The sequence below is a fragment of the Indicator indicator genome, unplaced genomic scaffold, assembly GCF_027791375.1.
Source record: "Indicator indicator isolate 239-I01 unplaced genomic scaffold, UM_Iind_1.1 iindUn_scaffold_224, whole genome shotgun sequence".
In the NCBI taxonomy this organism is placed as follows: Eukaryota; Metazoa; Chordata; class Aves; order Piciformes; family Indicatoridae; genus Indicator; species Indicator indicator.
In genome coordinates, this window is record NW_026539297.1 from 1 (window position 1) to 23,228 (window position 23,228).

The 23,228-nt window shown below is 57.9% G+C and overlaps 2 protein-coding genes across 2 annotated transcripts in view; one reads left to right on the forward strand and one right to left on the reverse strand.

The window, feature by feature from the left end:
- Positions 1-10,638: 10,638 nt before the first annotated feature.
- NXNL1 (nucleoredoxin like 1) lies at positions 10,639-13,346 on the reverse strand. The gene is made up of 2 exons (XM_054398981.1): positions 13,024-13,346; positions 10,639-10,939 (listed from the first exon to the last, which is right to left on the reverse strand). The coding sequence occupies exons 1-2, from the start codon at positions 13,344-13,346 to the stop codon at positions 10,639-10,641; spliced, it is 624 nt and encodes a 207-aa protein (XP_054254956.1).
- A 1,580-nt stretch (positions 13,347-14,926) lies between these two features.
- Positions 14,927-23,228, forward strand: part of SLC27A1 (solute carrier family 27 member 1) — a 31,639-nt gene continuing 23,337 nt past the window's right edge. Inside the window, exons 1-5 of the mRNA XM_054398980.1 lie at positions 14,927-15,093; positions 20,145-20,539; positions 20,996-21,157; positions 22,171-22,240; positions 22,330-22,421. Of these exons, the coding sequence (XP_054254955.1) occupies positions 14,927-15,093; positions 20,145-20,539; positions 20,996-21,157; positions 22,171-22,240; positions 22,330-22,421 (886 nt within the window). The remainder of the gene's footprint in view (positions 15,094-20,144; positions 20,540-20,995; positions 21,158-22,170; positions 22,241-22,329; positions 22,422-23,228) is intronic.

Genomic DNA, 23,228 nt, shown 5'->3' on the forward strand with positions numbered 1-23,228 from the left:
CTCCTGGTGGGACCAGTTGGTGCCCCTTGGCCCATCCCTGGGCACCACTCAGGAGGAGTCTCATGCCCTTCACCTCTGGAGCTGAGCTCCAGCAGCTGGAGGTGCTGGGCACAGGAGGTTCAGCCCCAGCAGGGTGCCAGGAGCCCAAGGGGCAGCTGGGGTTGGAAGCTCTCCAGAGAGGACTCCACAAAACCTCTCAGAGGGCTCTGAAGCCTCCAAGCCAAGAGGTTGCTCCTGCTGGCACCTCCTGGGCTGCCCCTTGGTGCCCCTTGGCCCAGCCCTGGGCACCACTCAGGAGGTGCCAGCCCCAGCCTCATGCCCCCAACCCCCAGCATGCAGAAGATGCCCTCTGGGGCTGCTCTCCTGCAGGCTGCACAGCAGCACCCAGAGAGGTGCCCTCAGCATCTCCTCAAGCTCTGCTGCACTCTCTCCAGCAGCTCCTGGGCACTGCCAGCTGGGGAGGTGCCCACAGCTGGGGCAGAGCAGAGGGGCAGGAGCAGCTCCCTCTGTGCCCTGCTGCCCACACTCTGCCTCCTGCCCCCCAGCAGAGCCCCCTGGGGACCTCCTTGGCCACCTTGCTGCCTCCTGCCCCCCTTGGTGCCCCCCAGGTTCCTCTCCAAGCTCTCCTCTGGGCTGCTCTCAGTACCCAAAGGTTTTTCCATCTCTGCCAGCTGGAGGCTTCCTGGGCCATGGGCAGGAGGGTGCCCAAGGGTCCTCCTCCTGCCAGCTCCTTGGTGTCTCAGGTCTCACCTCTCAGCTCTCCTGCTGCTGGAACCTCACAACTGCTCTGCCTCTGGGGGAAGCTTTCACTGGGCTGAGGGAGGAGAAAAAGAGGAGAAAGGTTGAACCTCAAGGAGGTTCCTCAGCCCCAAGTCTTCCAACCTGCCCAGGACAAGGTCTCCATTTGTCATCTCCTGCCATGGAATCATGGCCTTGGAGCATGGCCATGGGCATGGAGCTCCCAACCTCTCCTTCTGCAGCCTCCTCTGGGTCCTCAGCGCTGTCCCCATCCCCCAGGAGCAGGTCACCAGGCCTGGGGCAGGACAAAAACCAAACAACTGCATCACTTGGGGGGCTCCAGACCCAGGAACCTCCTCCAGCCTCACCCCAGAGCCACCTGGAGGTCAGAGAAAGCCTCGGAGGTCACCAAGTCAAACCCAACCCCACCATGGCCACCAAGCCATGGTCCTCAGCACCACAGCTCCAGGCCTTGGAGACCCCTCCAGGGCTGGGGACTCCACCACTGCCCCTGGGCAGCCTGGGCCAGGCCTGGCCAAACCCTTCAGGGGGGAACATTTCTGCCCCTGGGCAACTTTCAAACCCCTCTGGACAAAATTCAAACCCTTCTGGACAGCCTCCAACCCCCTCTGGAGAACCTCCAACCCCCTCTGGACAGCCTCCAACCCCCTCTGGAGAACCTCCAACCCCCTCTGGAGAACCTTCAAACCCCTCTGGAGAACCTCCAACCCCCTCTGGAGAACCTCCAACCCCATCTGGAGAACCTTCAAACCCTTTTGGAGAACCTTCAAACCCCTCTGGAGAACCTCCAACCCCCTCTGGAGAACCTTCAAACCCCTCTGGAGAACCTTCAAACCCCTCTGGAGAACCTCCAGCCCCCTCTGGAGAACCTTCAACCCCTTCTGGAGAACCTTCAAACCCCTCTGCAGAACCCTCAAACCCCTCTGGAGAACCTCCAATCCCCTCTGGAGAACCTTCAAACCCCTCTGGAGAACCTCCAGCCCCCCCTGGAGAACCTTCAACCCCTTCTGGAGAACCTTCAAACCCCTCTGCAGAACCCTCAAACCCCTCTGGAGAACCTTCAGACCCCTTTGGAGAACCTTCAAACCCCTCTGGAGAACCTTCAAACCCCTTTGGAGAACCTCCAACCCCCTCTGGAGAACCTCCAACCCCCTCTGGAGAACCTTCAAACCCCTCTGGAGAACCTCCAACCCCCTTTGGAGAACCTTCAAACCCCTCTGGAGAACCTTCAAACCCCTCTGGAGAACCTCCAACCCCCTCTGGAGAACCTCCAACCCCCTCTGGAGAACCTTCAACCCCTTCTGGAGAACCTTCAAACCCCTCTGGAGAACCTTCAGACCCCTCTGGAGAACCTCCAACCCCCTCTGGAGAACCTTCAACCCCCTCTGGAGAACCTCCAACCCTTCTGGAGAACCTTCAAACCCCTCTGGACAAACTTCAAACCCTTCTGGACAGCCTCCAACCCCCTCTGGAGAACCTCCAACCCCCTCTGGAGAACCTTCAAACCCCTTTGGAGAACCTTCAAACCCCTCTGGAGAACCTTCAAACCCCTCTGGAGAACCTCCAACCCCCTCTGGAGAACCTTCAACCCCTTCTGGAGAACCTTCAGACCCCTTTGGAGAACCTTCAGACCCCTTTGGAGAACCTTCAAACCCCTCTGGAGAACCTTCAAACCCCTCTGGAGAACCTCCAACCCCCTCTGGAGAACCTTCAAACCCCTCTGGAGAACCTCCAACCCCCTCTGGAGAACCTTCAACCCCTTCTGGAGAACCTTCAAACCCCTCTGGAGAACCTTCAGACCCCTCTGGAGAACCTCCAACCCCCTCTGGAGAACCTTCAACCCCCTCTGGAGAACCTTCAACCCCCTCTGGAGAACCTCCAACCCTTCTGGAGAACCTTCAAACCCCTCTGGACAAACTTCAAACCCTTCTGGACAGCCTCCAACCCCCTCTGGAGAACCTCCAACCCCCTCTGGAGAACCTTCAAACCCCTTTGGAGAACCTTCAAACCCCTCTGGAGAACCTCCAACCCCTCTGGAGAACCTTCAACCCCTTCTGGAGAACCTTCAGACCCCTTTGGAGAACCTTCAAACCCCTCTGGAGAACCCTCAGACCCTTCTGGACAAACTTCAAACCCCTCTTGGACAACCTCAAACCCTTCTTGGAGAACCTTCTGACCCCTCTGGAGAACCTGAGCGCCTCCAGCAGCTCCAACATCCAACCCAGCCTGGGTTCTCCTACTTACTGGTTTCCAATGGAGATCTCAATGGCATCCAAGCCCCTGAAGATCTCACTGAACCTCTTCCTGCTTTCTGGAGTCTTCTCCTGGCTGTCCAGACCTGGAGGTGGAGAAGTAGAAACCATTTCACACCAACCTTGGGCCCAAAGCTCCCTCGAAGGTCTCCAGGGAGGAAAAGAGGAGGAAAAGATCTTGGTGGAGGTCCAGGATGGACCAAATGGTGATGGAGGTCCAGGATGGTTGCTAGAGGAGAAGAGGATCCTGGTGGAGCTCCAGGATGGACCAAATGGTGATGGAGGTCCAGGATGGTTGCTAGAGGAGAAGAAGATCTTGGTGGAGCTCCAGGATGGACCAAATGGTGATGGAGGTCCAGGATGGTTGCTAGAGGAGAAGAAGATCTTGGTGGAGCTCCAGGATGGACCAAATGGTGATGGAGGTCCAGGATGGCTTCTGGAGGAGCAGAACTTGTTTGAGCTCCAGGATGGACCAAATGGTGAAGGAACCAAGAGGGAAGTAGAGTTCCAAGGCCACCTCCAGGTGGGTTCCTGAGGTCCTGTGGTTCATTCCTTGGCAGGAGACCTCCAGCTCCACCTCACTGCCTCCTCCTCTGCTGGAGCTGAAGATGCTGAGAAGGTTGTGGGCAGCAGAAGCTGCCCCAGGAGGTGGAGTGCAGAGTGTGGGAGAGATTTTTTAGATATTTTTAGCAGAACTTCTTCCTCTTCTTCTTCTTCTTCCTCTTCTTCTGCTCCTCCTCAGCAGCAGAACTTCCCCTTGCAAGCCACAACCACCAGAAGCAGCCCAAGGCCTCCACTCAGGGCTGGGCACTGCTGCCAAGCTCCAGCCTCAGCCTGCAGCCTTCTTCATCTTCTCCATCCTCACCCTCAACCCTCTGCAACCTCCCAGCTGCCAACTGTCCACCTTCACCTCCTCTTCCTCCTCCTTCTCCTCCTCCTCCTCCTCCTTCTCCTCCTCCTCCTCCTTCTCCTCCTCCTCCTCTCTTCTCCTCCTCCTCCTCCTCTCTTCTCTTCCTCCTCCTCCTCTCTTCTCTTCCTCCTTCTTCTCCTCCTCCTCTCTTCTCTTCCTCCCCCTTCTCCTTCTGCTCCTTCTCCTCCTTCTCCTCTCTTCTCTTGCTCCTTCTCCTCCTCCTCCTCCTCCCCTCTCTTCCTCCCCCTTCTCCTTCTGCTCCTTCTCCTCCTTCTCCTCTCTTCTCTTGCTCCTTCTCCTCCTCCTCCTCCTCCCCTCTCTTCCTCCTTCTCCTCCTTCTCTCTTCTCCTCCTCCTCCTCTCTTCTCCTCCTTTCTCCTTCTCCTCCTTCTCCTCCTTCTCTCTTCTCCTCCTCCTCCTCTCTTCTCCTCCTTTCTCCTTCTCCTTCTTCTCCTCCTCCTCTCTTCTCTTCCTCCTTCTTCTCCTCCTCCTCTTCTCTTCCTCCCCCTTCTCCTTCTGCTCCTTCTCCTCCTCTCTTCTCCTCCTCCTCCTCCTCTCTTCTCCTCCTTTCTCCTTCTCTCTCCTCCTCCTCCTCCCCTCTTCTCCTTTCTCTTTCTCCTTCTCCTCCTCAAGCCTCAACCTCACCATCACCACCACCTTCCTGGAGCCATCTTCATCTTCTCCACCCTCAACCCTCTGCAACCTCCCAGCTGCCAACTGTCCACCTCCAGCTCCTGCTCCTCAGCAGCTTCCACCTGGAACCTTCTCCTCACCTTGATGTGCTTCAAAGCACAGCACACAGAAACCCAACCTGGTGGGAAGGGACCTCTAGAGAACATCTCCAGCAGCTGGAGATGATGGTCCAGGAGCCCAGTGGGCAGCTGGGCTTGGAAGGTCCCCAGAGAGGACTCCAAAACCTCTCTGGGAAGCTGCTCCAGGGCTTGGAAGCCTCCAAGCCAACCAGGTGCTGCTGAAGGAACCTTCTGGAGATGGAAGCTCTCCAGCTTGAACCACCCCCAGGTCCTTCAGCTGCTCCTCACAACTTCTCCAAACCCTTCTCCTTCTTCTCCAGAGCCTTCCCCACCTTCTCTGGCCCTGCTCCAGCTCCTCAATGTCCCTCTTGGCTTGAAGGACCTCACTGGTGACCACTGACCTCTGCCCACCTCTGGTTCTGAGAGGTTTCCATGCACACAGGAAGGGACCTCTGGAGCTCAGCTCCACCAGCTGGAGATGCTACTCCAGCAAGGTCTCCCCCCAGCAGCTGGCCCAGGATCACAGGAGGCTTTGGAAGCTCTCCACAACCTCTTTGGGTTGGGATCTTCATGGAGACCCCAACCTGGGGTTGGTTTCTTCCATCCCAGGTGGCTCCAAGCTGATCTAAGTCAACATGAAGGCCCCAAAGAACATCTCCAAGACCATCAAGGTCACCACCTACCACTTGCTTGTGGCTCTCCCATAGCTGACTCTTCCCTGAGGTCTTTTTGGAGGGGGGTCCAAAGCCAACACAATCCTCCAAGTTCCCAGCTTGGAACTGAAGGAGAGCAGAAGCTGGAGGTGAGGAGAAGACCTGGAGTTCCACAACTGCTTGGAGGTGCTGCAGGAGCTGCTCCTGGGTGGCCTTGAAGGTGCTGTGACCAAAGCTACTTCCTGCCTGAGAAGCTTCCGCAGGAGGAAGCTGCAGCCCACAGAGGGGTGAGGGGAGGAAGGTTTCACAACTGCAGGGGAACAGCAGGGGAAGGACCTCCTCCAGGACCTCCTCCACGCCTCCTCCAGGACCTCCTGGCTTCAGGGCCTGGAGGTATCACAGTGGAGAACCTCCTCCAGGTCCTCCTGGACTCAGGGCCTGGAGGTATCACAGTGGAGAACCTCCTCCAGGACCTCCTGGACTCAGGGCCTGGAGGTATCACAGTGGAGAACCTCCTCCAGGACCTCCTGGACTCAGGGCCTGGAGGTATCACAGTGGAGAACCTCCTCCAGGTCCTCCTGGATTCAGGGCCTGGAGGTATCACAGAAGAGGACCTCCTAGCTTCAGGATTTGGAGGTATCACAGTGGAGAACCTTCTCCAGGTCCTCCTGGACTCAGGGCCTGGAGGTATCACAGTGGAGAACCTCCTCCAGGTCCTCCTGACTTCAGGGTTTGGAGGCATCACAGTGGAGAACCTCCTCCAGGACCTCCTGGACTCAGGGCCTGGAGGTATCACAGTGGAGAACCTCCTCCAGGTCCTCCTGGACTCAGGGCCTGGAGGTATCACAGTGGAGAACCTCCTCCAGGACCTCCTGGACTCAGGGCCTGGAGGTATCACAGTGGAGAAAGTCCTCCAGGTCCTCCTGGATTCAGGGCTTGGAGGTATCACAGTGGAGAACCTCCTCCAGGACCTCCTGGACTCAGGGCCTGGAGGTATCACAGTGGAGAACCTCCTCCAGGTCCTCCTGGACTCAGGGCCTGGAGGTATCACAGAAGAGGACCTTCTAGCTTCAGGATTTGGAGGTATCACAGTGGAGAACCTCCTCCAGGTCCTCCTGGATTCAGGGCTTGGAGGTATCACAGTGGAGAACCTCCTCCAGGTCCTCCTGGATTCAGGGCTTGGAGGTATCACAGTGGAGAACCTCCTCCAGGTCCTCCTGGATTCAGGGCTTGGAGGTATCACAGTGGAGAACCTCCTCCAGGTCCTCCTGGACTCAGGGCTTGGAGGTATCACAGTGGAGAACCTCCTCCAGGTCCTCCTGGACTCAGGGCCTGGAGGTATCACAGTGGAGAACCTCCTCCAGGTCCTCCTGGATTCAGGGCCTGGAGGTATCACAGAAGAGGACCTCCTAGCTTCAGTATTTGGAGGTATCACAGTGGAGAACCTTCTCCAGGACCTCCTGGATTCAGGGCCTGGAGGTATCACAGTGGAGAACCTCCTCCAGGTCCTCCTGGACTCAGGGCCTGGAGGTATCACAGTGGAGAACCTCCTCCAGGTCCTCCTGGATTCAGGGCCTGGAGGTATCACAGAAGAGGACCTCCTAGCTTCAGGATTTGGAGGTATCACAGTGGAGAACCTTCTCCAGGTCCTCCTGGACTCAGGGCTTGGAGGTATCACAGTGGAGAACCTCCTCCAGGTCCTCCTGGACTCAGGGCTTGGAGGTATCACAGTGGAGAACCTCCTCCAGGTCCTCCTGGACTCAGGGCCTGGAGGTATCACAGTGGAGAACCTCCTCCAGGTCCTCCTGACTTCAGGGTTTGGAGGTATCACAGTGGAGAACCTTCTCCAGGTCCTCCTGGACTCAGGGCCTGGAGGTATCACAGTGGAGAACCTCCTCCAGGTCCTCCTGGATTCAGGGCTTGGAGGTATCACAGTGGAGAACCTCCTCCAGGACCTCCTGGACTCAGGGCCTGGAGGTATCACAGAAGAGGACCTCCTAGCTTCAGTATTTGGAGGTATCACAGTGGAGAACCTCCTCCAGGTCCTCCTGGATTCAGGGCTTGGAGGTATCACAGTGGAGAACCTCCTCCAGGTCCTCCTGGACTCAGGGCCTGGAGGTATCACAGTGGAGAACCTCCTCCAGGTCCTCCTGGACTCAGGGCCTGGAGGTATCACAGTGGAGAACCTCCTCCAGGTCCTCCTGGATTCAGGGCCTGGAGGTATCACAGAAGAGGACCTCCTAACTTCAGGATTTGGAGGTATCACAGTGGAGAACCTCCTCCAGGTCCTCCTGGACTCAGGGCTTGGAGGTATCACAGTGGAGAACCTCCTCCAGGTCCTCCTGGACTCAGGGCTTGGAGGTATCACAGTGGAGAACCTCCTCCAGGTCCTCCTGGCATCAGGGGCTGAAGGTATCACAGTAGAGGACCTCTAGGACCTCCTGGCGTCAGAGTTTGGAGGTGTCACAGCAGAGGACCTTTTCCAGTACAAACATTGGGTTGGAGAAGTGTGGAGAACATCTCCCACCAGAACCTGGAGCTGGTGGTAACTTGAAGATGGTGGACAGCAGAAGCTGGAGCTGGTGGGCACCAGGATGTGGAGCTGGTGGGCACCAAAACTTGGAGCTGATGGACACCAGAACTTGGAGCTGATGGACACCAGAACCTGGAGCTGATGGGCACCAAAACCTGGAGGTGGTGGGCACCAGAACCAGGAGCTGGTGGGCACCAGAACCAGGAGCTGGTGGGCATCAGGACATGGAGCTGGTGGACACCAGGACATGGAGCTGATGGGCACCAGAACCTGGAGGTGGTGGGCACCAGAACCAGGAGCTGGTGGGCACCAGAACCTGGAGGTGGTGGGCATCAGGACATGGAGGTGGTGGGCACCAGAACTTGGAGGTGGTGGACACCAAAACTAGGAGCTGGTGGGCATCAGGACATGGAGCTGATGGGCATCAGAACCTGGAACTCGTGGACATCAGAACCTGGAGCTGATGGACACCAGAATTTGAAGCTCATGGACACTAGAAGCTGGAGGTGGTGGACACCAGACCTTGGAGCTGATGGACACCAGGACCTGGAGGTGATGGACACCAGAACTTGGAACTGGTGGGCACCAGAAGCTGGAGCTGATGGACACCAGAACCTGGAGCTGATGGACACCAGAACCTGGAGCTGGTGGACACCAGAACCTGGAGGTGATGGACACCAGAACCTGGAGCTGATGGACACCGGGACCTGGAGGTGATGGACACCAGAACTTGGAACTGATGGGCACCAGAAGCTGGAGGTGATGGACACCAGAACCTGGAGCTGATGGACACCAGAACCTGGAGGTGATGGACACCAGAAGCTGGAGCTGGTGGACACCAGAACCTGGAGGTGGTGGACACCAGAAGCTGGAGCTGGTGGACACCAGAAGCTGGAGCTGGTGGGCATCAGAACCTGGAGCTGATGGACACCAGAAGCTGGAGCTGATGGACACCAGAACCTGGAGGTGGTGGACACAGAACTTGGAGCTGGTGGGCATCAGGACATGGAGTTGATGGACACCAGGACCTGGAGCTGATGGGCACCAGAACCTGGAGCTGATGGACACCAGAACCTGGAGCTGATGGGCATCAGGACATGGAGTTGATGGACACCAGGACCTGGAGTTGATGGACACCAGGACCTGGAGCTGATGGGCATCAGGACATGGAGTTGATGGATACCAGGACCTGGAGCTGATGGGCATCAGGACATGGAGTTGATGGACACCAGGACCTGGAGCTGATGGGCATCGGGACCTGGAGTTGATGGACACCAGGACCTGGAGCTGATGGACACCAGAACCTGGAGCTGATGGACACCAGAACCTGGAGCTGATGGGCATCAGGACATGGAGTTGATGGACACCAGGACCTGGAGCTGATGGACACCAGGACCTGGAGCTGATAGACACCAGAACCTGGAGCTGATAGACACCAGAACCTGGAGCTGATGGACATCAGGACATGGAGTTGATGGACACCAGGACCTGGAGTTGATGGACACCAGAACCTGGAGCTGATGGGCATCAGGACATGGAGTTGATGGACACCAGGACCTGGAGTTGATGGACACCAGAACCTGGAGCTGATGGGCATCAGGACATGGAGTTGATGGACACCAGGACCTGGAGCTGATGGACACCAGGACCTGGAGCTGATGGACACCAGAACCTGGAGCTGATGGGCATCAGGACCTGGAGTTGATGGACACCAGGACCTGGAGCTGGTGGTAACCTGGTGCTGGTGAACCTCTTGGCTTGGAGGGTTCCAGCCCTGGAGCAGCTTCCCAGAGAGGTTTTGTGGAGTCCTCTCGGGAGAGCTTCCAACCCCAGCTGCCCCTTGGGCTCCTGGCACCCTGCTGGAGCTGAACTTCCTGGGCCCAGCACCTCCAGAGCTCCCTTCCCACCCCTCCAGGCTGGCACTGGGGATGACTTTGCCCACAGCAGGTGCCAAGGAGCTGGGGCTGGGAAGTCCTCCTGCCACTCGGCACTTCTCCAGGGTGGAAGCAGAGGACCTTAGACTGCCCTCAAGTCACCTCTGGGGGGGATCTAACCAGGTTTGGGTGAACATCTCCAAGGTTCTGGAGGTGTTGGGTGAGGATCAACCATCAAAGAGATGTCCCCAAGGGAGCCACCAAGGTGCTGGAGATGTTGGGTGAAGATCAACCATCAAAGAGATGTCCCCAAAGGAGCCACCAAGGTTCTGGAGGTGCTGCCTGGAGATCAACCCCCAAAGCCACCAAGGTTCTGGAGGTGTTGGGTGGAGCTCAACCATCAAAGAGATGTCCCCAAGGGAGCCACCAAGGTTCTGGAGGTGCTGCCTGGAGATCAACCCCCAAAGCCACCAAGGTTCTGGAGACGTTGGGTGGAGCTCAACCATCAAAGAGATGTCCCCAAGGGAGCCACCAAGGTTCTGGAGACATTGGGTGGAGCTCAACCATCAAAGAGATGTCCCCAAGGGAGCCACCAAGGTTCTGGAGGTGCTGCCTGGAGATCAACCCCCAAAGCCACCAAGGTTCTGGAGGCATTGGGTGGAGCTCAACCATCAAAGAGATGTCTCCATGGAAGCCACCAAGGTTCTGGAGGTGTTGGGTGGAGCTCAACCATCAAAGAGATGTCTCCATGGAAGCCACCAAGGTTCTGGAGGTGTTGGGTGGAGCTCAACCATCAAAGAGATGTCTCCATGGAAGCCACCAAGGTTCTGGAGGCGTTGGGTGGAGCTCAACCATCAAAGAGATGTCTCCATGGGAGCCACCCAACATCTCCAACCTTCTGGATCCCTATGGGGACTCTTCTTCCTCTTCCTCGCCCTTGGAGGCCTTCTTCTTCCTGGGCTCCTTCCGCAGCTTGTACCTGAGGCGCCGGAGGGGCTCTGTGATGCTCCTCCTGCCGCGCTCCTCCCAGTCCTCTGCCAGCCTGAAGTTCCTGTCCAGCAGCTCCGCGGCCTCGCGCCAGGCGCCGAAGGCAGCCGGCCCCAGGCGCCGGATCTCCTGCACCGCGTTGGGCACCAGCACCTCCCCGCTGGGCGTCAGCACCACCACCGCCGGCACCTCCCCCACCGCGAAGCGCAGCTCCAGCTCCCTGCCGGCACCGCCGCAGGCCCTCAGCGCCAGGGGCGGCAGCAGCACCCTCAGCAGCAGCAGCAGCAGCAGCAGCAGCAGCAGCATCAGCATCAGCATCAGCATCATCATCAGCATCCTCAGCATCATCATCAGCATCCTCAGCATCAGCATCAGCATCATCATCAGCATCCTCAGCATCAGCATCATCCTCAGCATCATCCTCAGCATCATCATCAGCATCCTCAGCATCATCATCAGCATCATCATCAGCATCCTCAGCATCATCCTCAGCATCATCCTCAGCATCATCATCAGCATCCTCAGCATCATCCTCAGCATCATCAACAGCACCATCATCAGCATCATCATCAGCATCCTCAGCATCATCAGCAGCATCATCAACAGCAGCAGCATCCTCAGCAGCAGCAGCATCATCAGCATCATCATCATCAACAGCAGCGGCATCCTCAGCATCATCATCAGCATCCTCAGCATCCTCAGCAGCAGCATCATCCTCAGCATCATCCTCAGCATCATCCTCAGCATCATCATCAGCATCCTCAGCATCAGCGTCAGCATCATCATCAGCATCCTCAGCATCAGCATCATCAACAGCAGCAGCATCTTCAGCATCATCCTCAGCATCATCATCAGCATCCTCAGCATCAGCGTCAGCATCATCATCAGCATCCCCAGCATCATCAACAGCATCATCATCAGCATCAGCATCAGCATCCTCAGCATCATCAGCAGCATCATCAACAGCAGCAGCATCCTCAGCAGCATCATCATCAGCATCATCATCAACAGCAGCAGCATCTTCAGCATCAGCAGCATCATCATCATCATCATCATCAACAGCAGCGGCATCCTCAGCATCATCCTCAGCATCCTCAGCATCATCATCACCATCCTCAGCATCATCAACAGCAGCAGCATCCTCAGCATCATCAGCATCTTCAGCATCATCATCATCAACAGCAGCAGCATCTTCAGCATCCTCAGCAGCATCTTCAGCATCCTCAGCAGCATCATCATCATCATCAACAGCAGCAGCATCTTCAGCATCATCATCAGCATCATCATCATCATCAACAGCATCATCATCAACAGCAGCAGCATCTTCAGCATCATCATCAGCATCATCATCATCATCAACAGCAGCAGCATCTTCATTATCAGCATCAGCATCATCATCATCATCACCATCATCATCATCACTCATCCTCAGCAGCATCTTCATCAGCATCATCATCATCAACAGCAGCAGCACCTTCATCAGCATCATCATCACTCATCCTCAGCAGCATCTTCAGCATCACCATCATCATCATCATCATTCATCCTCATCGTTATCATCATTACCATCACCATCCTCATCATCATCATGATAATTATCATCATCTTCATCATCATCATCATTACCATCACCATCCTCATCATCATCCTTCTCATCACTCCTCCTCCTCTTCCTCTTCCTCCTCTTTCCCATCCTCCTCCTCCTCCTCTCCTCCTCCTCATCTTTCTACTCCTCTTTCTCTTCCTTCTCTTCCTCCTCCTCCTCCTCCTCATTCTACTCCTCCTCTCCTCTTCATCCTCCTCCTCCTCATTCTTGTCCTCATCCCCCTCATCTTCATTATCATCCTCCTTCTCCTCCTACTCCTCTTCCTCATCATCACTGTCATCATCATCATCCTCCTCTTCCTCCTCATCCTCTTTCTCATCCTCCTCCTCCTCATCCTTCTCCTCATCACTCATCCTCCTTACCACTCATCCTCAACCTTCATCCTCCTCATCCTTGGGACCAAAGGATGGAAACCTCTTGGAGACTGACCCCAACCATCCCCAGCCATGAGCTTGGAGGTCCCCAGGTGCTGTCCCCTCCTCCACAACCACTTTTCCCACCCCACCAACCCCTCTATGGAGGATCAAAGGATGGAAACCTCTGGGAGAAGACCCAAACTTGGGATCAAAGGATGGAAATCACTTGGAGAAGACCCAAACTTGGGATCAAAGGATGGAAACCTCTTGGAGACTGACCCCAACCATCCCCAACCACGAGCTTGGAGGTCCCCTGGTGCTGTCCCCTCCTCCAGAACCTACCTCTTGAAGCTGTCCCCAAAGGGCAAAGCCAACCAGCGCCTGGGCATGCGCCGGAGGAACTCCCTCTGCTGCTCCTCCGTCTCATCCTGGGAGACGTAGACCAGGACCAGCTGGGAAGCCCTTTCCACATAGAACTCATCAGTCAGCCTCAAGAAGAAGTCCTTGAGGAGCAAGGAGAAGCTCTGGCACCTTGGACATTGGCCAGAGGCAAAGTAGAGCAGCAGGACCTTGTTGTCCAGGGCCAGCCCCAGCTCCCGTTCCGTTTCCACCTCATCCTGCTCCCGGTTGGCCATCAGCAGCTTCCCGGTGAAGAGGGAGGCCATGGATGGAATGAAGCTGATAGAGATGGTTGGATGGATGAAGATGGTTGGATGGATGAGGCTGATGGAGATGGTTGGATGGATGAGGTTGATGGAGATGGTTGGATGGATGGAGCTGATGGAGATGGTTGGATGGATGAGGCTGATGGAGATGGTTGGATGGATGAAGATGGTTGGATGGATGGAGCTGATGGAGATGGTTGGATGGATGAGGCTGATGGAGATGGTTGGATGGATGAAGATGGTTGGATGGATGAGGCTGATGGAGATGGTTGGATGGATGAAGATGGTTGGATGGATGAGGCTGATGGAGATGGTTGGATGGATGGAGCTGATGGAGATGGTTGGATGGATGGAGCTGATGGAGATGGTTGGATGGATGAGGCTGATGGAGATGGTTGGATGGATGAAGATGGTTGGATGGATGAGGCTGATGGAGATGGTTGGATGGATGGAGATGGTTGGATGGATGAGGCTGATGGAGATGGTTGGATGGATGAAGATGGTTGGATGGATGAGGCTGATGGAGATGGTTGGACGGAGAAGACCTCTGTGGTGGTGGGAAGCCCCCACAAGGGTTCTCCCTCTGGCTTCCTGGCCCCGTTGCTGGCTTGGGATGATCCTGGATTTCCTGGAGCCTCCCTAATCGGATCAAGGGGAGGGCAGGGTGGGGGTGGTGCCAGTCACAGGTCACCAGCTGGGGGAGGGGGGAGGGGGCAGGGCTTGGCTGCGTCAGTTCCAGGATGGGTGACCCCAGGTTTGGGGGTCCTGGGGCTGTGGGGTTCTGGGTTTGGGGTCCTGGGGTTGTGGGGTCGCAGTTTTAGAGGTCTTCAACCAGAGGGACCTGGTTTGGGGGGTCCTGGGGTTGTGGGGTCCCAGTTTTAGAGGTCTTCAACCAGAGGGACCTGGTTTGGGGGGTCCTGGGGTTGTGGCTGTGGTGTCCTGGTTTTGGGGGTCTCAGGGCTGCGAGGTCCCAGTTTTGGGGGTCCTGGGGCTTTGGGGTTCTGATTTTGGGGGTCTTAGGGCTATGGGACCCTGGGTTTGGGGTCCTGGTTTTGGGGAGTCCCGGTTTCGGGGGTCCCAGGGCCGTGGGGTCCTGCTTTTGCATGGCCCGGGGCTGTGGGCTCCCGGTTCTGCGGATCCCGGGGCTGTGTGGTCTCGGTTTTGGGGGGTTCTTGACTTAGGGGTCCCAGTTTTGGGGGTCTCAGGGCTGTAGGGTGCCGGCTGTGCCCTTTCCAGACCCCCTGCCGGTCCCCCCCAGCCTGCTCCGGACCCGTCCCAGCCGCAGCCAAACCAGCACCGGGCAGGGGCGGAGCTGCCGTTCGCCCCGCCCCTCAGTGATGACGCATGACGCACGGCGGGCGTTCCCTACGTCACTCCGCCTCATCCAATGCTACACCAGCATCTTCGCCCCCAACCAATGGGATCCTTTCTCGCCCTTTCGCCCCGCCCCTATCGCATTCGGGGCGGGGCCTCGGCTGAGGCGGCCTCGGCTGAGGCGGGACGGGAGCGGCCGGGGCTGGGGGAGGAGGCTTCGGAGCCGCCTCCCGGAGCCTCCCGGAGCCCCGCGGCTGGCCCGCAGCATGCACCCGGCGGGGCTCTGCGCCGCCTGCCTGGGTTCCCTGGGGTTGCTGCGGCTCCTCGGTGCTCCCTGGCCCTGGAGTTTGGCCGCGACCTTCGGTGTCTGCCTGGGCGGCGGAGGATGGAGACTGCTGCGGCTGCTCGTCAGGACGGCGCCGAGAGACCTCTTGTGAGTGCTGAACCGGCTCCCTCCGGCCTGCCCTCGGCTCCCTCCGGCCTGCCCCAGGCTCCCTCCGGCCTTCCCCCGGCTCCCCTTCAGCCTTCCCCCGGCTCCTCGTCAGCCGCACCCTGAGGCCTTTCGTTTTCCCCCGGGGTCCCTTCAGCGACCCCTGGGCCACTTCTGTCTCTCCTCCTCCCCGGGCTCCCTCCAGAGAGGGTAGATCCTGGTTTGAGGAGAGTGGATCCTACTTAAAAATGAGGGTAGATCCCTTCTGAAGACGATCCAGAGGTGATCCAGGGTGGTTCCCCTTTCAAGAGAGAGTAGATCTGCCTTAAAAGGGAGATCCAGCTGGGTCAGAGAGTAGATCCCAGCGAGAGAGAGAGCAGATCCCACCCAGCCTCACCTAGATCCCTGCGGTGATGCCTGCAGCAGCTCTCACAGAATCCCACCTCAGTTTCCCAGGATCCCACCCCCTCCACCCCGCCAGGATCTCACCTCCTTTACCCCCAGGCTCCTCCAGCCCCCCCCCCAGACTCCTCCAGCCCCCCCCCCAGACTCCTCCAGCCCCCCCCCCAGACTCCTCCATCCCCCCCCAGACTCCTCCATCCCCCCCCAGACTCCTCCATCCCCCCCCAAGCTCCTCCATCCCCCCCAAGCTCCTCCATCCCCCCCAAGCTCCTCCATCCCCCCCAGACTCCTCCATCCCCCCCAAGCTCCTCCATCCCCCCCCAAGCTCCTCCATCCCCCCCCAAGCTCCTCCATCCCCCCCCAGACTCCTCCAGCCCCCCCCAAGCTCCCCCAGACTCCTCCATCCCCCCCAAGCTCTTCCAGGCCCCCCAAGCTCTTCCAGGCCCCCCAAGCTCCCCCAGCCCCCAGGCTCTTCCAGCCCCTGTTTCCCCCGTGGCTGGGGCTGAGCCTTTATCCCATGGGATTTGGCAGCAGGGGCCGGCAGTGAATCCTTTCTGGAGGAGCTGTTTCCTTTGTGGATCCCCCAGGAATCATGGCAGGGAATCAAGTGGGCAGAATGGTGCCCTTCAAGTGCCCAGGAAGCTCCATGAAAAGCCTTCTCTGTTCCCAGTTTGGCAGCAGTTGGAGCAGGGGCATGGAGAGGGCCTGGCTCCAGCTGCTCCCTGCCAACAGCTTCGGCCTGCAGCCAGACCCCTGGGGCCTTCTGCTCCACCACTGCCCCCTCCAAGAGGGATCCTGCCCCTTCCAAGAGGGATCCTGCCCCCTCCAAGAGGGGTCCTGCCCCCTCCAAGAGGGATCCTGCCCCCTCCGAGAGGGGTCCTGCCCCCTCCAAGAGGGATCCTGCCCCCTCCAATAAGGATCCTGCCCCTTCCAAGAGGGATCCTGCCCCCTCCAAGAGGGATCCTGCCCCTTCCGAGAGGGATCCTGCCCCCTCCAAGAGGGGTCCTGCCCCCTCCGAGAGGGATCCTGCCCCTTCCAAGAGGGATCCTGCCCCTTCCAAGAGGGGTCCTGCCCCCTCCACAGAGATCCTGCCCCCTCCAAGAGGGATCCTGCCCCTTCCAAGAGGGATCCTGCCCCTTCCAAGAGGGGTCCTGCCCCTTCCAAGAGGGATCCTGCCCCTTCCAAGAGGGGTCCTGCCCCTTCCAAGAGGGATCCTGCCCCTTCCAAGAGGGGTCCTGCCCCTTCCAAGAGGGATCCTGCCCCTTCCAAGAGGGGTCCTGCCCCTTCCAAGAGGGATCCTGCCCCTTCCAAGAGGGGTCCTGCCCCTTCCAAGAGGGATCCTGCCCCTTCCAAGAGGGATCCTGCCCCTTCCAAGAGGGGTCCTGCCCCCTCCAATAAGGATCCTGCCCCTTCCAAGAGGGATCCTGCCACCTCCAAGAGGGATCCTGCCCCCTCCGTGGGGATCCTATTCCCTTCCATAGGGATCCTGCCCCCTCCGTAAGGATCCTGTCCCCTTCTTGAGGGTCTCCCCTCAGCCTCCTCTGCTGCAGCCTCAACCCCCCCAGGGCCCTCAGCTGCTCCTCACAACTCCTCCAGACCCTTCCCCACCTTCCTTTGCCCTTCCCTGGCCACTCTCCAGCCCCTCCCTGCCCTCCCTGGGCTCAGGGCCCCACACCTGACCCCAGCACCTCCCCAGTGCCCCCAGCCCATGGGGACCATCCCTGCCCTGCTCCTCCTGCTCCAGGCCAGGCTGCTGGTGGCCTCCTTGGCCACCTGGTCCCTGCTGGTTCTGCTCCAATCCCCCCCGGGTCCTTTCCCACCTGGCACTTTCCAGCCTGGAGCCTCCCTGGGGGCTTGGTGGCAGCCAAGGGCAGGGCCCAGCCTTGGTGCTCCTCATCCCCTTGACCTCACCCCATGGCTCCAGCCTGGCCAGGTCCTTCTGGAGAGCTTCAAACCCTTTCATGATGGTGGTGGTGGCGTGATGATGATGGTGGTGTGGTGATGGTGATGGTGGTGTGGTGATGGTGATGGTGGTGTGGTGATGATGATGGTGGTGTGGTGATGGTGATGGTGGTGTGGTGATGGTGATGGTGGTGTGGTGATGGTGATGGTGGTGTGGTGATGGTGATGGTGGGGTGGTGATGATGATGGTGGGGTGGTGATGATGATGGTGGTGTGGTGATGATGATGGTGTGGTGATGATGATGGTGGTGTGGTGATGATGGTGGCGTGATGATGATGATGGTGGTGTGATGATGATGATGGTGGTGTGGTGATGGTGATGGTGGTGTGGTGATGGTGATGGTGGGGTGGTGATGATGATGGTGGGGTGGTGATGATGATGGTGGTGTGGTGATGATGATGGTGGTGTGGTGATGGTGATGGTGGTGTGGTGATGGTGATGGTGGTGTGGTGATGATGATGGTGGTGTGGTGATGGTGATGGTGGTGTGGTGATGGTGATGGTGGGGTGGTGATGATGATGGTGGGGTGGTGATGATGATGGTGTGGTGATGATGGTGGTGTGGTGATGATGGTGGCGTGGTGATGATGATGGTGGTGTGGTGATGATGATGGTGTGGTGATGATGATGGTGGTGTGGTGATGATGATGGTGGCGTGGTGATGATGATGGTGTGGTGATGATGGTGGTGGTGTGGTGATGGTGATGATGGTGGTGGTGATGGTGATGGTGGTGGTGTGGTGATGGTGGTGGTGTGGTGATGATGGTGGTGTGGTGATGATGGTGGTATGGTGATGATGGTGGTGTGGTGGTGATGATGGTGGTGTGGTGATGATGATGGTGGTGTGGTGATGATGATGGTGGTGTGGTGATGATGGTGGTGTGGTGGTGATGATGGTGGTGTGGTGATGATGATGGTGGTGTGGTGATGATGGTGGTGTGGTGGTGATGATGGTGGTGTGGTGATGATGATGGTGGTGTGGTGATGATGATGGTGGTGTGGTGATGATGATGGTGGTGTGGTGATGATGGTGGCGTGGTGGTGATGATGGTGGCGTGGTGATGATGATGATGGTGGCGGCGTGATGATGATGATGATGGTGGCGGCGTGATGATGATGATGATGGTGGCGGCGTGATGATGATGATGATGGTGGCGGCGTGATGATGATGATGATGGTGGCGGCGTGATGATGATGATGATGGTGGCGGCGTGATGATGATGGTGGCGTGGTGATGGTGATGGTGGCGTGATGATGATGGTGGCGTGATGATGATGGTGGTGGTGATGATGGTGGTGGTGATGGTGGTGTGGTGATGGTGATGGTGGTGGTGTGGTGGTGATGATGGTGGTGGTGATGATGGTGGTGATGATGGTGGCGTGGTGGTGATGATGATGGTGGCGTGGTGGTGATGATGGTGGCGTGGTGGTGATGGTGGTGTGGTGGTGATGATGGTGGTGATGATGGTGGCGTGGTGGTGATGATGGTGGCGTGGTGGTGATGATGGTGGCGTGGTGGTGATGGTGGTGTGGTGGTGATGATGGTGGTGTGGTGGTGATGATGGTGGTGTGGTGATGGTGGTGTGGTGATGGTGGTGGTGTGGTGGTGATGATGGTGGTGTGGTGGTGATGATGGTGGTGTGGTGATGATGGTGGTGTGGTGGTGATGATGGTGGTGTGGTGGTGATGATGGTGGTGTGGTGATGGTGGTGTGGTGATGATGATGGTGGTGTGGTGATGATGATGGTGGTGTGGTGATGATGATGGTGTGGTGGTGATGATGGTGGTGTGGTGGTGATGATGGTGGTGTGGTGGTGATGGTGGTGGGGTGATGGTGATGGTGGTGGTGTGGTGATGATGGTGGTGGTGTGGTGATGATGGTGGTGGTGTGGTGATGATGGTGGTGTGGTGGTGATGATGGTGGTGTGGTGGTGATGATGGTGGTGGTGTGGTGATGATGGTGGTGGTGTGGTGATGATGGTGGTGGTGTGGTGATGATGGTGGTGGTGTGGTGATGGTGGTGGTGTGGTGGTGATGGTGGTGGTGTGGTGATGGTGGTGGTGTGGTGATGATGGTGGTGGTGTGGTGGTGATGGTGGTGGTGTGGTGATGATGATGGTGGTGTGGTGATGATGGTGGTGTGGTGATGATGATGGTGGTGGTGGCGATGATGATGGTGGGGTGGTGATGATGGTGGCGGGGTGGTGATGGTGGTGTGGTGGTGATGGTGGTGATGATGGTGGCGTGGTGGTGATGGTGGTGTGGTGGTGATGGTGGCGTGGTGGTGATGATGGTGGCGTGGTGGTGATGGTGGTGGCGTGGTGGTGATGATGGTGGCGTGGTGGTGATGATGGTGGTGTGGTGATGATGGTGTGGTGATGATGATGGTGGTGTGGTGATGGTGATGGTGGTGTGGTGATGGTGATGGTGGTGTGGTGGTGATGGTGGTGGTGTGGTGATGATGATGGTGGTGTGGTGGTGATGATGGTGGTGTGGTGGTGATGATGGTGGTGTGGTGATGATGATGGTGGTGTGGTGATGATGATGGTGGTGTGGTGGTGATGATGGTGGTGTGGTGGTGATGATGGTGGTGTGGTGATGATGATGGTGGTGTGGTGATGGTGATGGTGGTGGTGGCGCTGATGACGATGACGACCCTGAAGCTCTCCCTCCTCTCTCTCTCCCCCTCCAGTGGCCTCTCGGTGCTGCTCCGAGTCAAGTACCAGCTGAGGAGGCACCAAAAGGCCAAGAACACCATCCCCAAGATCTTCCAGGAGGTTGTCCACAGGCACCCCGAGAAGGTGGCCTTCATCTACGAAGGCACTGGCGAGCAGTGGACCTTCAGGAGGCTGGAGGAATACTCCAACTCCGTGGCCAACTTCTTCTACCAGCAAGGCTTCCGCCTGGGGGACGTCGTCGCCATCTTCATGGAGAGTCGCCCGGAGTTCGTTGGCCTCTGGTTGGGCATGGCCAAGGTTGGCATTGAAGCAGCTTTGATCAACTTCAACCTGCGCTTGGACTCCTTGGTTTACTGCGTGGCCACCTCGGGGGCCAAGGCTGTGGTCTTCGGAGGGGAGTTGGCCTCAGGTGAGACCTTCCTTGGGTTGGCCAAAGGTGGTTCAAGGAAGGTTGAGGTGGTCTTCGTTGGGTGGCTGAGGAAGGGTTGGGTTGACCTTGCTTGGGTTGGTCAGGAAGGGTTGGGTTGACCTTGCTTGGGTTGGTCAGGAAGGGTTGAATTGACCTTGCTTGGGTTGGTCAGGAAGGGTTGGGTTGACCTTGCTTGGGTTGGTCAGGAAGGGTTGGGTTGACCTTGCTTGGGTTGGTCAGGAAGGGTTGGGTTGACCTTGCTTGGGTGGGCAGAGGTGGCCAAGGGTCCTCCACCACCTTTCCTTGGTGGCCAAGGGTCCTCCACCACCTTTCCTTGGTGGCCAAGGGTCCTCCACCACCTTTCCTTGGTGGCCAAGGGTCCTCCACCACCTTTCCTTGGTGGCCAAGGGTCCTCCATCTTGCCTTGGTGGCCAAGTTCTCCTCTTTGTCTTGCAGCCATCTCTGAAGTCAATGGGATGCTGGGGAAGAACATGGTCAAGTTCTGCTCTGGTGACTTCCACCCAGCTGAGGTTCCTCCAGACACCAAACATCTTGACCCTCTCCTGAGGTCCACCTCCACCTCAGCCCCGACGCAGATCCCAGGGAAAGGCTTGGATGGTAAATTCCAGAGGTGGTTTGGCTTCCTCCAGGTGGGATGGGTGGAAACTGGAGAAGATCACATCCAAATGAGGAGGAGACCACATCAGAAGGAGATGAAGGGATGGAGGCCACCAAGTTTGAGCTCAGGAATGGGGTAGAAGAGGAAGAACCAAAGCAGGTCTTGGAGCCAGCAGGTCTGGGTCTCCTTCTTGGCTCTTCCAGCTGGATGTAGGACCTGGAGGAAGGAGTTTGGTGTCTTCTCAAAGACCATCCATGATCCATGGACCTGTAGGGAGATGGAGATGTTCAGCCAAGACCTGCTCTGTGAAGGATCTGCTTGGTCTTTGGTGTCACCTTGTCCCCATCCCCTCCTAACACTTTCCTTCCCAGTGGTGAGGATGAAGATTGAGGTCCAGGAGAGGGTAGAGGAGGTGCTGGTGGTCTCCAGTTGGATTTTGTCCTCAAGAACATCTCAGCTCCACCAGGGATGAGGTTCTGGGTTGGTGCTGGAGCTGTGGAGCCTGGAGAAGAGCAGCCTGAGACGAGACCTTCTCCGTGCTGGACCATCTGAAGGCTTGAGGTCCACAGATACCTCCAGAGATAGGTTGAAACCTTTCTTGGAGGGTTGAAGCCCTCCAAGCCAACCAGGTGCTGCTGAGGGAACCTCCTGGCTCCCACTTGGTGCCCCTTGGCCTCTCCCTGGTGACCACTGAGAAGGTCCCAGCCCCATCCTCATGCCCCCAATGCTTTAGATGGCTCAGCATGGAGAAGATCTCCTCTCAGGTTGCTCTTCTCCAGCCCCAGTGGCATCCAAAGAGGTCCCCTCAGCATCTTCTCAACCTCTGCTGGAGTCTCTCCAGGAGCTCCTGGGCCTCTCTGGAGCTGAGGAACCCACAGCTGGTCCCAGTTCTCCAGCTGTGACCTCACTAGGACCAAGCAGAGCTTCTCTGTCACCATCTCCACCTCACCACCACCTCCTGTTGAGGTTCCTCAGCCAGCTGAGCACCTCCTGACCTCCCTTTCCGTCCTAGATCGACTCTTCTACATCTACACCTCAGGAACCACAGGGATGCCCAAAGCTGCCATCGTGGTCCACAGCAGGTGAGGACCTCTTGGTGGGGCTCTCTTGGGGCACCCTTGGGGGTGAGACAACCTCCAGCCCTTGAGCCACCTTCTGGGCACCTCCTCAGGTACTATCGGATCGCTGCCTTCGGTTACTATGCCTACAGGATGCGGCCAGAGGATGTCCTCTACAACTGCCTCCCCCTCTACCACTCTGCAGGTTGGTGTCCTCCTGCTCCAGCGCCTCCTTCGGCCTCTCCTGCCTTCCTCCCTGGGCTTCTCCTCGTTCTCCCCTTGGCCTTCTCCTGCCTTCCTCCCTGGGCTTCTCCTCGTTCTCCCCTTGGCCTTCTCCTGCCTTCCTCCTCTTCCTTGTCCTCCTCCTCCTCCTCGTCTCCATCCTCCTCCTCCTCCTCGTCTCCATCCTCCTCCTCCTCCTCATCTCCATCCTCCTCCTCCTCCTCGTCTCCGTCCTCCTCCTCGTCTCCGTCCTCCTCCTCCTCCTCGTCTCCCTCCTCCTCCTCCTCCTCGTCTCCCTCCTCCCCCTCCTCCTCGTCTCCTCCTTGTCCTCCCCCTCCTCCTCGTCTCCTCCTTGTCCTCCCCCTCCTCCTTGTCCTCCCCCTCCTCCTTGTCCTCCCCCTCCTCCTTGTCCTCCCCCTCCTCCTCGTCTCCTCCTTGTCCTCCCCCCTCCTCCTCGTCCTCCTCCCCGTCTCCCTCCTCCCCCTCCTCCCCGTCTCCCTCCTCCCCCTCCTCCCCGTCTCCCTCCTCCCCCTCCTCCCCATCTCCCTCCTCCCTGTCCTCTCCCTCCTCTTCTTTTTCCTCCTTGTCCTCCTCTTGGTCTCCTCCTCCTTGTCCTTCTCCTGGCCTCCTCCTCGTCCTCCCCTTGGTCTCCTCCTCGTCCTCCCCTTGGTCTCCTCCTCGTCTCCATCTTGGTCTCCTCTATTCTTGGTCCTACTCTTGGTTTCCTCCTCCTGTTCTCCTTGGTTTTATTCTGGTCTCCTCCTTGGTGTCTTCTTTGGCCTCATCCTCC